Below are 12,430 nucleotides of genomic sequence, written 5' to 3' on the forward strand. Positions count from 1 at the left end.
AGAAACTTTTGCTGAAGAATTTCAGAAAACAAAAACAGTAATCTCACAAGTGTCTCCTTTAGTGTTAAAGATCTAAACAGTGTCTCAAACTGTGCTCAGATTTGCTAAGACACCAGTCTGCAATCAATGCATTATGAACTCATGCATTATGAACTTCACAGTCATTTTATAGCTCTGTACTCTTACTGTACTATTTACTCATTTGGGTCTGTTTTTAGGAGAAACATCTGAGAAAAAAGTTGACAATTAAATGAAGCATAACTTCATTAAATCAAAACATTAATATCTGTCAATCATTAAATCAAAAATACACGGCAAAAAAAGAAAAGAAAAAAAAGTATGTCTGTTTTCCATTACAAACACCAAATCATTCTTAAATCAAGGTGTGCTTACTTAAAATGCAAAATGACGTAAGGTTTTAAGTTTGTCTATAATTAAGCCAGACAGACTGTTGTTGTTTTTACAAACAGAAATGAGTTGAAATGTTCAGTTACTGTGGATGTACTTTAGTTTGTATTGGTGCTGTATTCAGAGAGATGTGAAGGAGCTGAACTCTATTCATTAGAGTTGTGGACGCCTCTCGGGGAGAGTTACGGTTATCAGTCCAGGGGAGGTAAAAAGAGGAGCGGAGAGAAAGAGGAGCTGTTGTTGGGAGCTTTACGGTGTGTTTTATGACCATAGGGGGACAGAATGTGGGACGAGGTTCACATCAAAGCCCCTCATACAAATCCAACAAACACACACACACACACTCACAATAACGACCATTTAAAGCAAGTAAACCTGGTAACTTTCACACGATTCATGGTGAAAGCTTCACATTTCTGTTTTTGCACCCTCAGGAACTGTAAACTGTGAAACTAAAGTAGTTTCTGTGGTAATGGATGTTACAGGTTTGAGGTTTGAGGTCATGTTACAGGTGCCACTGAGTGTGTTGTACATGATGTTTCTTGCTTGTTTTTCCCTCCGGTGTGCGTCATTCGTGATATTTAGTGTAAGGTGTCTGAGGGTCACGGCCTCTAATGCTCACTCTTTAATTAAAGCAGACTCATTCATTAGCTTGTCTGTAATATCCAGGAGAGCTGACCTCAGAGCAGCGGATGGGCATTTTCTGCATTGATTTTCCTCCGCTCATGAGTTATATGAGTGTGTGAAGCTTTCCAATCGATGGAGATTTGTTAGTAGTGCTGTTTACTAAGTCAACACCCTAGCAACTCGATTAAAGCACTAAGAACACCATAGCAACCCCATAGTGATGCCCTAGAAAGTTTATTTATATAGCACATTATTTTAAACATAATGGTAATTCAAAGTGCTCTACATAAACAAAAGATTTAAAATGTATTAAAATGAAGAGAAAAATACATAAATTGATGCCGTGCAATCAGTACTCGAATATCATGGAACGTTTTGCATGTTTCTTCAGAAATGCTAAAAATCTAGTTTATTTTTGTAAATATTTGTTTATATTTTAATATTTTTTTCATTATAGTGAGGTAAGATATTGTGGATATTTCTAGGGGTTTGCTGATTGTTGTCACCCATGCTCTATTTTGCTAGAAATTATAAAAATGAGCAAATATCTTCCATGAGAGATATTTGCATATATTGCTTACATTTTTGCCCATATTGTTCTGCACATTTCTATGCTTTTGCCGATTTTTAGGGGGCCTTATGTCCCATGATACAATTTTTTGTAGATTTTCTATGTTAGATATTTGTATATATTTCTAACATATATTTCATTAGAGTGAGGTAATATATCTTGCATAACTTCTAAGCTTTTGCTGATTTTTTGGGACCCTCAAGCACGCTTTTACCAGAAATGCTAAAAATCTGGTTTATTGTTGTGGATATTCCATGATAGACATTTGTATATATTTTTAATATTTCTATTTCTTAGAAATAGTTATATATGTATATATATATATATATATATTAGTGCTGTCAAACGATTAATCGCGAGTAATCACATTCAAAATAAAAGGCTTTGTTTACAAAATAAATGTGTGTGTACTGTGTATATTTATTATCTATATATAAATACAAACACATACATGTATATATTTTCAAAATACACAGTACACATACATATATTATGTAAACAAAAACTTTTTATTTTGAATGCGATTAATCGTGATTAGTCATTTGACAACACTAATAAATAAATATATATATATATATAGAAATATATTTTTTTTTATCAAGGTAGGATTCAAAGATTTCTTAGCTTTTGCCAGTAACTGGAAAAAAATGTAGTTAATATTTGTAGGGTTTTTTTGTAGATATTTTATAGATATTTGTATATATTTCATGTCATACTTTATGGACTCTGAAGACACTCAAACAATACACTTCAGCTGTTGTTTATCACTATTACTGTGACGTGATCAAACCTCAAACACAGTGCTTCCCGCTGTGTCCCTCTGGTGGGAAACAAAGGGATTGCAAGGGGTGTAGCCTATGCTAAATCAATCATATTAAAATACTCTTTTACTTTCTATAATATCAGTTTGAAATATATCAATTTCCGTTTCATTATAGTGAGGTAATGCACCTTACATATTTCTAAGCTTTCGCTGGTTTTCTAGTATGTTTTGTCCTGCATGTGCGCTGCTTCCCGACCCTCTCCACAGGATTTGACTTGCCCAGATTCCATGTCAGAGGTCAGAGGTCAGATGTCCCCCTCTCTCAGTGTGTGGTTCATATCTGCAGGCTATTGTACCGGAGGAAGGCTGTTGTTCAGGGGGGTTTGTGGTTTAGGGTTGGAGGTGTTTCTCTTGAGTACGTGCTCTTTTGCATTTGGCTGTGTCTCAAACTGAATGTCGGTGCGTTTTGATAACTCCAGGTTTCAACTTCCAAGGCACAATAACAGCACATGTAATGATATAGGATGAATTCAAAAGAACGTGGTGTAACAGGGTGTTCAACGCATCACCGTTTCCGTTTAATAAACGTTTTGCATCGTTTTTTCGGGACTGAACGCAGCCCTGACTTGTGTGCCTGACCTCTGACTCCAGATTCCTAAGGAGTTTTATCTGTGTGTGAACCTTGACCCCTGACTGGCTCCACGGAGCCTCTTCAGAGCTGTGGATCTCAACGCCACACACTATTTACCAAACCGTCCAATCAGGACAGGACTGCTGGGTTTGGCCCCGCCCCCTCAACCTCTGCTCTATGGACCCAGATCTCAGTGGCAGTGATGTCATCTGTGTGCATCATCAGTCTGACTGATAGTGGTCTGATTCACCAGACATAAAAATGACAATTGCACATAACAAAACCTCAAAATGAAAACTGAAAATATAAAAGCTGTTATACCAAAGACAAGTTTTTATACTAAAGAAAACTAAAACCACAAAAACATGTTTGTTACTTGAAATAAAATAAATGTGAGCTGAAATATGATTATATTATAATTAAATATAAACAAACTATTTTCTTTCCACTAGCTGCCAAGGAAACATTTCTCATTTTTGTTTAGTTAAACTTGGAAGTACTAAAATATCTAAAACTAAATTAACTAAAACAAATAAACAAAAATTAATAAAACTATATAGGCATATTGAAAAATAAACTAATAAAAATGAAACATAACACAAAACCTTACTAAAACTTAAAATTAAACAAAATGTAATCCAAATTAAATTGTTTTTTCACACCACAGGACTGTTAATATAAATAACCCAAAAGTGAAACAATTAAAAATAGTGAGGAAAAAAAACAGAATCACAAATATACACTTTAGATATGTATTTATATGCTTTATTAGTGTTATCATTTGAACCCTTGTGTCTTGATGTTGAAAAACGTTAATGTCCATGTTATTTGTCATTTTAGTAGATCTGAAGCTCAGAACACATTCAGTGAGGTCAGTATTGAATCTCTGTGTTGTGTAGCGCCACCATGTGGCCAACATCAATACTACAGGACAGGACGAAAACTGCAGCAACTCTTCTGCAGCAACAGTTTCTGATGTGTCACTCTAAAATCATTTAATAATATAGTTATAAATAAAATCATTATAAAGAATAAATACTAGCTTTTTTAGATTTTAAAATGTGTATATTAGCGTGTTTATCAGGATGTTTAAGATCATGTGTTGTGTTAGTGGTTTACCTGACAGAGGGCATGGAAAAGCTGGAAATATTTAGGAGTTTAAACCAAAAAAGTAATTTCCAGCCCTGAAAAAGTAAAATAAAACAATCTGTAGTTCATTCTCATTATACAGTCCATTAAATAATATTTCCTTGACTAAAATGGCTCTTTGTGAGTGGCATATGTATAAAATAATTTTTGGATTTTAATTAATGCAAAACAATTACTTGGAGAGCAACTTTTAGAGTGCAGGTTTTAATAACGCTTTCCTGTGAATTTCATTTGAATATGTGATGAGCCCAGATGATCAGTTTCTGATCAGTTATCAATTTTTCTGTCAGTCCAAGGTCTCTTTATGATCGTCGAGGCCGTGGTTTTGGTCACGTGACTGACCTCTCTGTGCGTGTTTCCCATGGCCTTTGGGTCTCTGATTTAACCTCTGTGGTCCGGTTGTGAATGGGATGCGGCCGCTGGGCAGTGGTCAGTCAGTGAGGGGCTGAAGCAGATGGATGAACTGAACGGGGGATGGACACTCGTCTTTTGTGTTGAGCAGCAGGAGGATCGACCGCAAACTAAGTGATCAGCACCTCCAGCTCAGGGCATCTGCTAATGATTAGACGCACGTGCACACGTGCTACACACACACACACACACACGTCAGCTGACCACATGCATCTGCTGTTACACACACACGTTCTCTTATGCCCCTCATATGCATTGCTAAGATCTTCATTTGAACAACTTTAAAGGCTATTTTCTCAATATTTTGAGTTTTTTGCACCCTCAGATTCCAGATTTTCAAATAGTTGTATCTCAGCCAAATATTGTCCTATCATAAAAAAACCATACATCAATGGAAAGCTTTATTTATTAATTTAAAAAAATTTTGATGGTTTTGTGGTCTAGCGTCACACATCTTGCTACTAAAGATGTGTATCAGTAGCAGCACACATCATGCATCATTTCATGAACAAGCTGAACGATCAGCAATGCATCAATGCATGGATTAACTTGATTGCGGATCATTTTTGACATGGCATCTCATGCGTCGTTTTAAAAAAGCTTCTTTTGTATGTCTGAACACCCAATTAACCCATTCTTAATGCAGCAGAAACCGATTTTAAACTTGTATTTTCTTCTTCTTGTATTTCTTTATTATAGATCCAAGAAAGAAGTACCATGTCAAGCTCTTGGCCTATAGTTTCATGGGTGAAGGATACCAGGCTGATCAGACCATCAGCACACCGGGATGTGTTTGTGAGTTCAGCTGCGACACACACTTCTATAGTATACTCTTGGCTTAAGTTACAAACATTGTTAAAAAAAATTATATAGGTTCAAGTTTCAAATAACTTTATTGGCATGGTAAGGTTTTACATACAATGCATTGCGAAATGCATGCACATTTAAACACAAATAAATGCAAGATATAAAGATACAAAAAAATAAAAGAACTAATAGGCTACAAATAATATGTATATTTTAGATTTTTACTGCATGAACAAATAAATAAATATGGATGCATTACATTGAGAAAAAACAGTAAATATTTTTATTTTATTTATTACAAAAGATTTCTATTATAAATGTTGTTTTTTAAAACTTTCTATTCATCAAAGAATCCTGAAAAATTAAATTTATCACGGTTTCCACAAAAATATGAAGCAGAACAACTGTTTTCAACATTGATAATAATCAGAAATGTTTCTTGAGCAGTAAATCAGTATATTATTATGATTTCTGAAGATCATGTGACACTGAAGACTGGAGTAATGATGCTGGAAATACAGCTGCAGATCACAGAAATAAATTACATTTCAACAGATATTCACATAGAAAACAGCTATTTGAACTGTTTGACAATATTACTGTTTTTACTGTATTTTGTAATCCAATAAATGCAGACTTGGTGAGCATATAGTATTAGGATTAGGATTCAGATTTTTTTTTAAGTTTGTAGGCTCTATATATAATAGCATGAGTGAAAAAATATTGAAGTGAATATGCCATTGAAACACATTTTTATGTTTGCAGCGGTCCGTGATCGCCTGGTCCCGCCCCCTCCGCCGCCTCATCACGTTTACGCCCGCAGTAACTCTTCCTGCTCCGTGTTCCTGCATTGGGCCCGACCTGCTTTCACCGGCGGACAGACGGTCAACTACACGGTGCGCTGTAACCCGGTGGGACTGCAGAACGCCTCGCTGGTGCTGTACCTGCAGACGTGAGTGTTACTGACCCCAGACTGACACACACACACAGATTGTGATGCTCGTCCTCTAATATGTGTGTGTGATCCTGCAGTGCGGCCCAGAGTCTGATGGTCACTGATTTGGACCCAAACACCAATTATGAGTTTGCAGTTCGTCTTCATGTGGATCAGCTGTCCAGCCCCTGGAGTCCTGTGGTTTACCAGACCACACTACCTGAAGGTCAATATATGTACTTTATGTATATGTATATAATGTATCTAATATATGTACTAAGTGTATATATATATATATATATATATATATATATATATATATATATATATATCTCTGTGTGCGTATTAGTGCTGGCCAATGATTAATCGTGTTTACATAAAATGTGTGTGTACTGTGTATATTTATTATGTATATATAAACACACACACCTACTTTATATATTTAAAAAAAAATTACTTGTATATATTTATATTCATATAATTTATATTATATGGAAATATACTTAATATATAAACATAAAATTTTTCTGAAATATATACATGCATGTGTGTGTATTTATATATACATTATAAATATACACAGCAAATTGGATGCGATTAATCGTTTGACAGCACTCGGATATACTCATCTATATATACATATACACACATATAAATATATTATAAAATAAGAATGACAGTATATGACAATGTAACAAAATACAATATTGTGATGTGATCACTCAAAACACACAAGACACAGCCACGTCACATTTGTGTTGTGATTCAGATAGTTTATCCAGAATGACTTAAAATGTTTAAAAATAAGTTATAAGAGCAAGCTAGTGTATTAAAGAAGCATTTAGAAGAGGCTTCTGTCTCCATTGTGAAGGCATTGAGTGGTTTTGATTGACAAGAGCCTGTCTGTCTGTTCTCTGTTCAGCTCCCACTCAAGCTCCTGTAGGAGTCAAAGCCACTCTGATTGAGGGAGATACAGCGCTGGTGTCATGGAAACCGCCTGACGAGCTTAACGTCGCCGTGACTCGTTACACCATCCTGTACGCATCACGCAGAGCCTGGGCCGCCGGAGAGTGGCAGATCCTGCAGAGAGAAGGTGAGTGTGTGTGTCTGTCTACTACAACCATGAATTACATTTATTTTTTTAACTTGAAATAAAACAAACGTTAACTGAAATTTTATATATATATGTATATATGCCAGTGCAACATTTTTAATTTTCATGTAGTTTAGTTTTACTTGATTGTACTAAAATATCAAAAACTAAAATGAACATAAAACCATATAGATATATTTAAATAAATAAAAATGACAAAAATGCACCCAACGAAAATTACTAAAACTTTAACTGAAATTAAATTGAAAATGGAAAATATCAAATAAAAACTAAGCCATTATTCTATAACAGTATCTCAGCGATGCAAAAATAACTTATATAACTTATATAACTTAAATAAATTATGTGTGTCTCACATCTTACCATTTCAGATATGACATCATTTCTTGTATTAGAGCTGAAAAATGGACAGCGCTGATTCTATCTGCATTTTTTAATTGTTAATAATATTAATTATTATTATTATTTACTGTAAAATGTAAAAGAGTTTTCCCCCAAAAATAACATTTATGCCTCTTAATAATTATATATATATATATATGTGTGTGTGTGTACTGTACTGTATTATTATTTCATAATAATATAATACTGCATTATCTTTTTTTATTATTTTATAGCTGTATATTACTGCCATATGGACATTAATCTAACCAGGGTCGTTAGAGTTAACTAAAACTAAAACCATAAAAACATTTTTTGTTACTGGAAATCAAATAAATGTTAACTGAATTTTAAAAAATCCTAAACGTTTTTTTTTTTTTGGGACATTTCTCATTTTCATTTAGTTTAACTTGAGCTACGAAAATAACTAAAACAGTTTAAGTTGTAAAGCACAACAGTATTGTGGAAAGCACTGTCCAAATGAACTTGAATTGAAATCGAATATTTCACTAGGTGCTAAAACGGCTCTCATGTGAGCAGCTCAGTGTGCATTATGTCTAAATCCAGGGCAGTGACTGTAAAAGATGGAATTAGTGTTTATGAGCAGGACTGGCGTTGCACACGGATGTCTTCTGTTTTCAGTTACACGCACAGCTCTCTGGATCTGAACATCAGTCCCAGCCTGCTCTGCAGGATAAATCACACTGTGGCTGTAGAGATGTGCTGCTGGTTCAGGAGGTTTTGGGTGGTACTGCTAAGGGACTAGTCTCTAAACCTTTGACTTTTAACCCTCGACACCCTGAATCTGTTGGTCACAAATAACCACCGCGGTTTGCAGTAAAACTCTGATGCTGTGCCGTCACATGAACATTAAAGAGACGGGCAGTAAAAATCCCAGTTGGGCAAATCTCACAAAACCGGCCAAGAACACACCTGTGCCATATATTAGTTCAAAATCAAAAGAAATTATATTTAGCAATTTTTAATAATGTTATGCAAAAATATACAATTCTCAATTATTTTATATATTTAGATTTCATAAATATCTATGCAGTAGTAATGTTTGTTATTAAATTTAATATTTGCTGATTTTAATGGCTGTGGACCAAAGGGTGCATTAAATTAAATGTTGCATTCATGTTGCATATTAAAATATTGTTGCATATTAAAATTGACATTTTCAAAATACATTTCTATGCAAAAAATGTTAAAGCAAAAAGATAAATTAGAAATATATGTTTTAATGGCATATAATAATGTTTCCTTGGCAGCTATCTAAATAAAAGTTGAAGTTGAAGTTCTAAAATGAATCAAATTAAAACTGGAATAAAAAATAAATATAAAAATAAAAACGAATAACTAAAAAAAATGGCAAAAACACATCACACAACATTACTAAAATATAAAATTAAATTAAAAAGAAATCTAAAAATATCAAAATAAAAGCTAATTCACAATACTAATACTAAAATAACACTGCTGCCTACCAATGGACTGTGTTCTTAATAATTATTGCAAGTTATTGAGTTATATATCAAAGTATTTGCAAATACATTCATTTAATTGATTGCTTTTCCAAATTTTCCCCACTTTTGAGATTTGGCCAAATCATTGGTCTCTATGGGCCAACTTTGGCTTGCGGTTTGAGCATATCTGGACTAAACCTAAATAATCTTGATTTAATGCATAGTATGTATTTATTTCTTTTTTTGTCTTTGAGATTCCCACAGTTAATAAATAGATTTTTTCCCAAACAGTATTTTCCCAAAAGGTCCACAGTATTTTCAAGTCTTATGATAAATAATTCATAAGTGTATATTTTTATTTTTGGTTAATAATGTCACCCTTGTTGTCAGGGAGCGTCACGATGGCCCTGCTGGAGAATCTTCAGTCCGGTCAGGTGTATCTGGTGAAGGTCTCAGCGTCCAATCAGATGGGAGATGGGCCGTTCTCACCTGCAGTAGAACTGACGGTGCGCACAGACGGACACGCCCCCCGAGCACAGGGCTCCGCCCACAGCACAGGTGAATAACGGAAGCTTTCCAGTCATGCAGTGCCCTCTTTAAGCTGGGAGAAGATGTTAAAATCAATAGAAATATTGCATTTAAATGCATTTTCTTTCATGCTATCCGTGAGAAAATCCACATAGATGAGATAAACACACAATGCAAATCATGGCATCAGAGTCATACTGTTCTTTGCTCTGTCTGCAGCGTTTTCTGATGGTTTCTATCACCTGGATCAGAGGTCAATGACGGGGATAGTGGTGGGCGTGTGTATCGCTTTAGCCTGCATTATCATCTGCATCATCATACTGGCCTGCAGGAGCAAAACCAGGTAAGAGATCACCTGTACAAACACCTGCGACCACTAAAACTAGTCAACTAAACTCATTTTCAGTAATTCAAATAAAGCTGAAATATTCGATGAAATACAAAAACCCCTGAAAAAATTAGAAATGTTGCCTTTGCAACTAACTGAAAAAAACAAAAAAAACAACCAAACAAAATGTAATTCTTAAAACCAAAGCTGAAATAAAAATAAATGAAAGCTAAATAGAATTTACAAAAACACTTAACAAAATTACTAAAACTTAAACTAAAATTAAATGAAAACTGAAATTATAAAAATAAAATTATAAATATTATAATCATACTAAAATAACATGGCTTCCTACAAATAGATATTTTCTTGGTAATTATTGCACATTATTTGGGTTATATATCAAAGTAATTACAAATGCATTCTCAAATGTCAGTTAATTGATTGTTTCCATGACTGACCTGCATTATTTATGACACAGGCGATCTTCCACTACCAAATCCATCAGACAAGCAGGAGGACAGACTCCGCCCACCGCTGACCGTCTGGCCAATCAGAGTCAAGCTGAGAGTGTGGAGGTGATGATGCCCATGATGAGGGATCATTTCATAGATGCAAAGGCATGTTTAAAATGACACATTCCTGCCTAAAAATACCTTTCGTGTGTGTGTTTGTTTTATAGCATTCAGTGTCTTTTGTGGAAAAAATGTCCTGATGATTGTGTTTCACTCTGTTAGGGCGGAACAAATCTGATCATTAACAGCTATGGACCAGTGAAGCCCACCACTGAGAAGAAGAAAAGAAAGAGATGGAACTTCTTTAAGAGGGATAACAAGGTATGAAACCGTTTACAAATTTCAGTGAGGATTATTAAAAAAAAGGTCAGATAGAACCATAATCTAGCATCTGAATAAGGGAAGAAAATACTCAAAATAATGCTTTTAATTTTTAATAATATTGCCAAATGATACAATATAATATATATTCATGTGACATTATCATAATGATGTATAATTCTGTTTTGTTATTGTAAAGCTAAAACTATTAAAATAAATAAAAATAAGTAAAAATTAAAAATAACAATAAAAAAAAATGAAGTACTAAAATTAACAAAACTAAAACAAAAATATATAAAAACTAAATCAAAATGTAAAAAAACAACAACAAATAATAATAATAAAATTAAATAAAAAAACAAATACTGATACTATTATATTATATAAATAATAAATATACAAAAAAGACACTGTTTATTGAAATAATTTATTTAAGAAGAATATATTATTAAATAGTAATGTCTTGTTTTTCGTTTGCATGTAAAGTTTTTTTTTAACATAACTTTAATGAGAAATTTAGAGAAATTAACAAATTTGTTAATGTCACAATGTAAAAAACAACTGATACGAAAAAAGCTTGTTTTCTTCGTTTTTGAGTAAAATATAATAGTGTCTATTTCATTGGGCTTTTGGGGTTGAAATATAACCCATTGGATTCACCCATATATGTCTCTTTTGGACATCTTTTAAATGTCTCTTAAGTTCAGAAACTCTTCTTTCTCTGTTGTTTACTGCTGTTTTCTGCCTCTATCAGGATGTGAAGAGTGTCTCCAGCCCATCTTACTCCTATCATCATGGCACCACCCTGCTGTGTTACACAGAAAGCTCTCCTCAACACCCGCCGTCCTCTCTGCAGGGCCTGTTTGGGCCACCGGGGGGCGACAGCGAGGGCTCTCATTCCAGTGAGGGCAGCCACGAGACGGGTGACTCGGGACGCTACTCTCACGACGACACCGAGGCGACTAACCTGTCTCTGGGTGCCGGCAGTCGCCCGGACTCCCTGCAGGGCGAGGATAGCGAAACGTCAGACGAAACGCCCGTTCATGAAGTTACAGAGAAAGAGCTGCATCCCCACGTGATCCCAATAACAGAAACGACACTTCAGAAACAGCAAATGATGGAGCCACATCCTGTTTAACAAAAAACCCTTGTGCTCTCTGGCGCCCCCTTCTGCTTAAACGGACTACTGAGCAGTGCTGGACGACCCGAGACGTCCACATGGCCCTCTTTCTCGGTGAATGTATTTGTTTCTCTCTTTTTCTGTTCGTTTTTATAAACCATTGTGTGTCTGAAAAAAACTAGAAGCTCACCCACCATGAATGTGTTTAAAAACGTCCAAAACGTGCGACGGGAATGTCACGGTTTCTGACGTAACCTCAGCGAGAGAGAACGGAAGAGCCTCTCTTGACTTCCTAATCTACCTCAGCTTATCTTTAAGTATTTAATGTCCATTTATACACTCGACAGCGTTGTTTT

The 12,430-nt window shown here is 34.7% G+C and overlaps 1 protein-coding gene across 1 annotated transcript in view; it reads left to right on the plus strand.

The window, feature by feature from the left end:
• prtga (protogenin homolog a (Gallus gallus)) overlaps window positions 1-12,092 on the plus strand; it is a gene marked incomplete at both ends in the record, with an annotated part of 39,822 nt that extends 27,730 nt beyond the window's left edge. The window contains 9 exons of the mRNA XM_079374288.1: window positions 5,260-5,355; window positions 6,133-6,319; window positions 6,400-6,527; window positions 7,224-7,394; window positions 9,653-9,820; window positions 10,010-10,133; window positions 10,600-10,738; window positions 10,856-10,954; window positions 11,709-12,092. Of these exons, the coding sequence (XP_079230414.1) occupies window positions 5,260-5,355; window positions 6,133-6,319; window positions 6,400-6,527; window positions 7,224-7,394; window positions 9,653-9,820; window positions 10,010-10,133; window positions 10,600-10,738; window positions 10,856-10,954; window positions 11,709-12,092 (1,496 nt within the window). The remainder of the gene's footprint in view (window positions 1-5,259; window positions 5,356-6,132; window positions 6,320-6,399; window positions 6,528-7,223; window positions 7,395-9,652; window positions 9,821-10,009; window positions 10,134-10,599; window positions 10,739-10,855; window positions 10,955-11,708) is intronic.
• Between the last annotated feature and the right edge of the window lie 338 nt (window positions 12,093-12,430).

The sequence above is a fragment of the Barbus barbus genome (genome assembly GCF_936440315.1).
Source record: "Barbus barbus genome assembly, chromosome: 23".
NCBI lineage: Eukaryota > Metazoa > Chordata > Actinopteri > Cypriniformes > Cyprinidae > Barbus > Barbus barbus.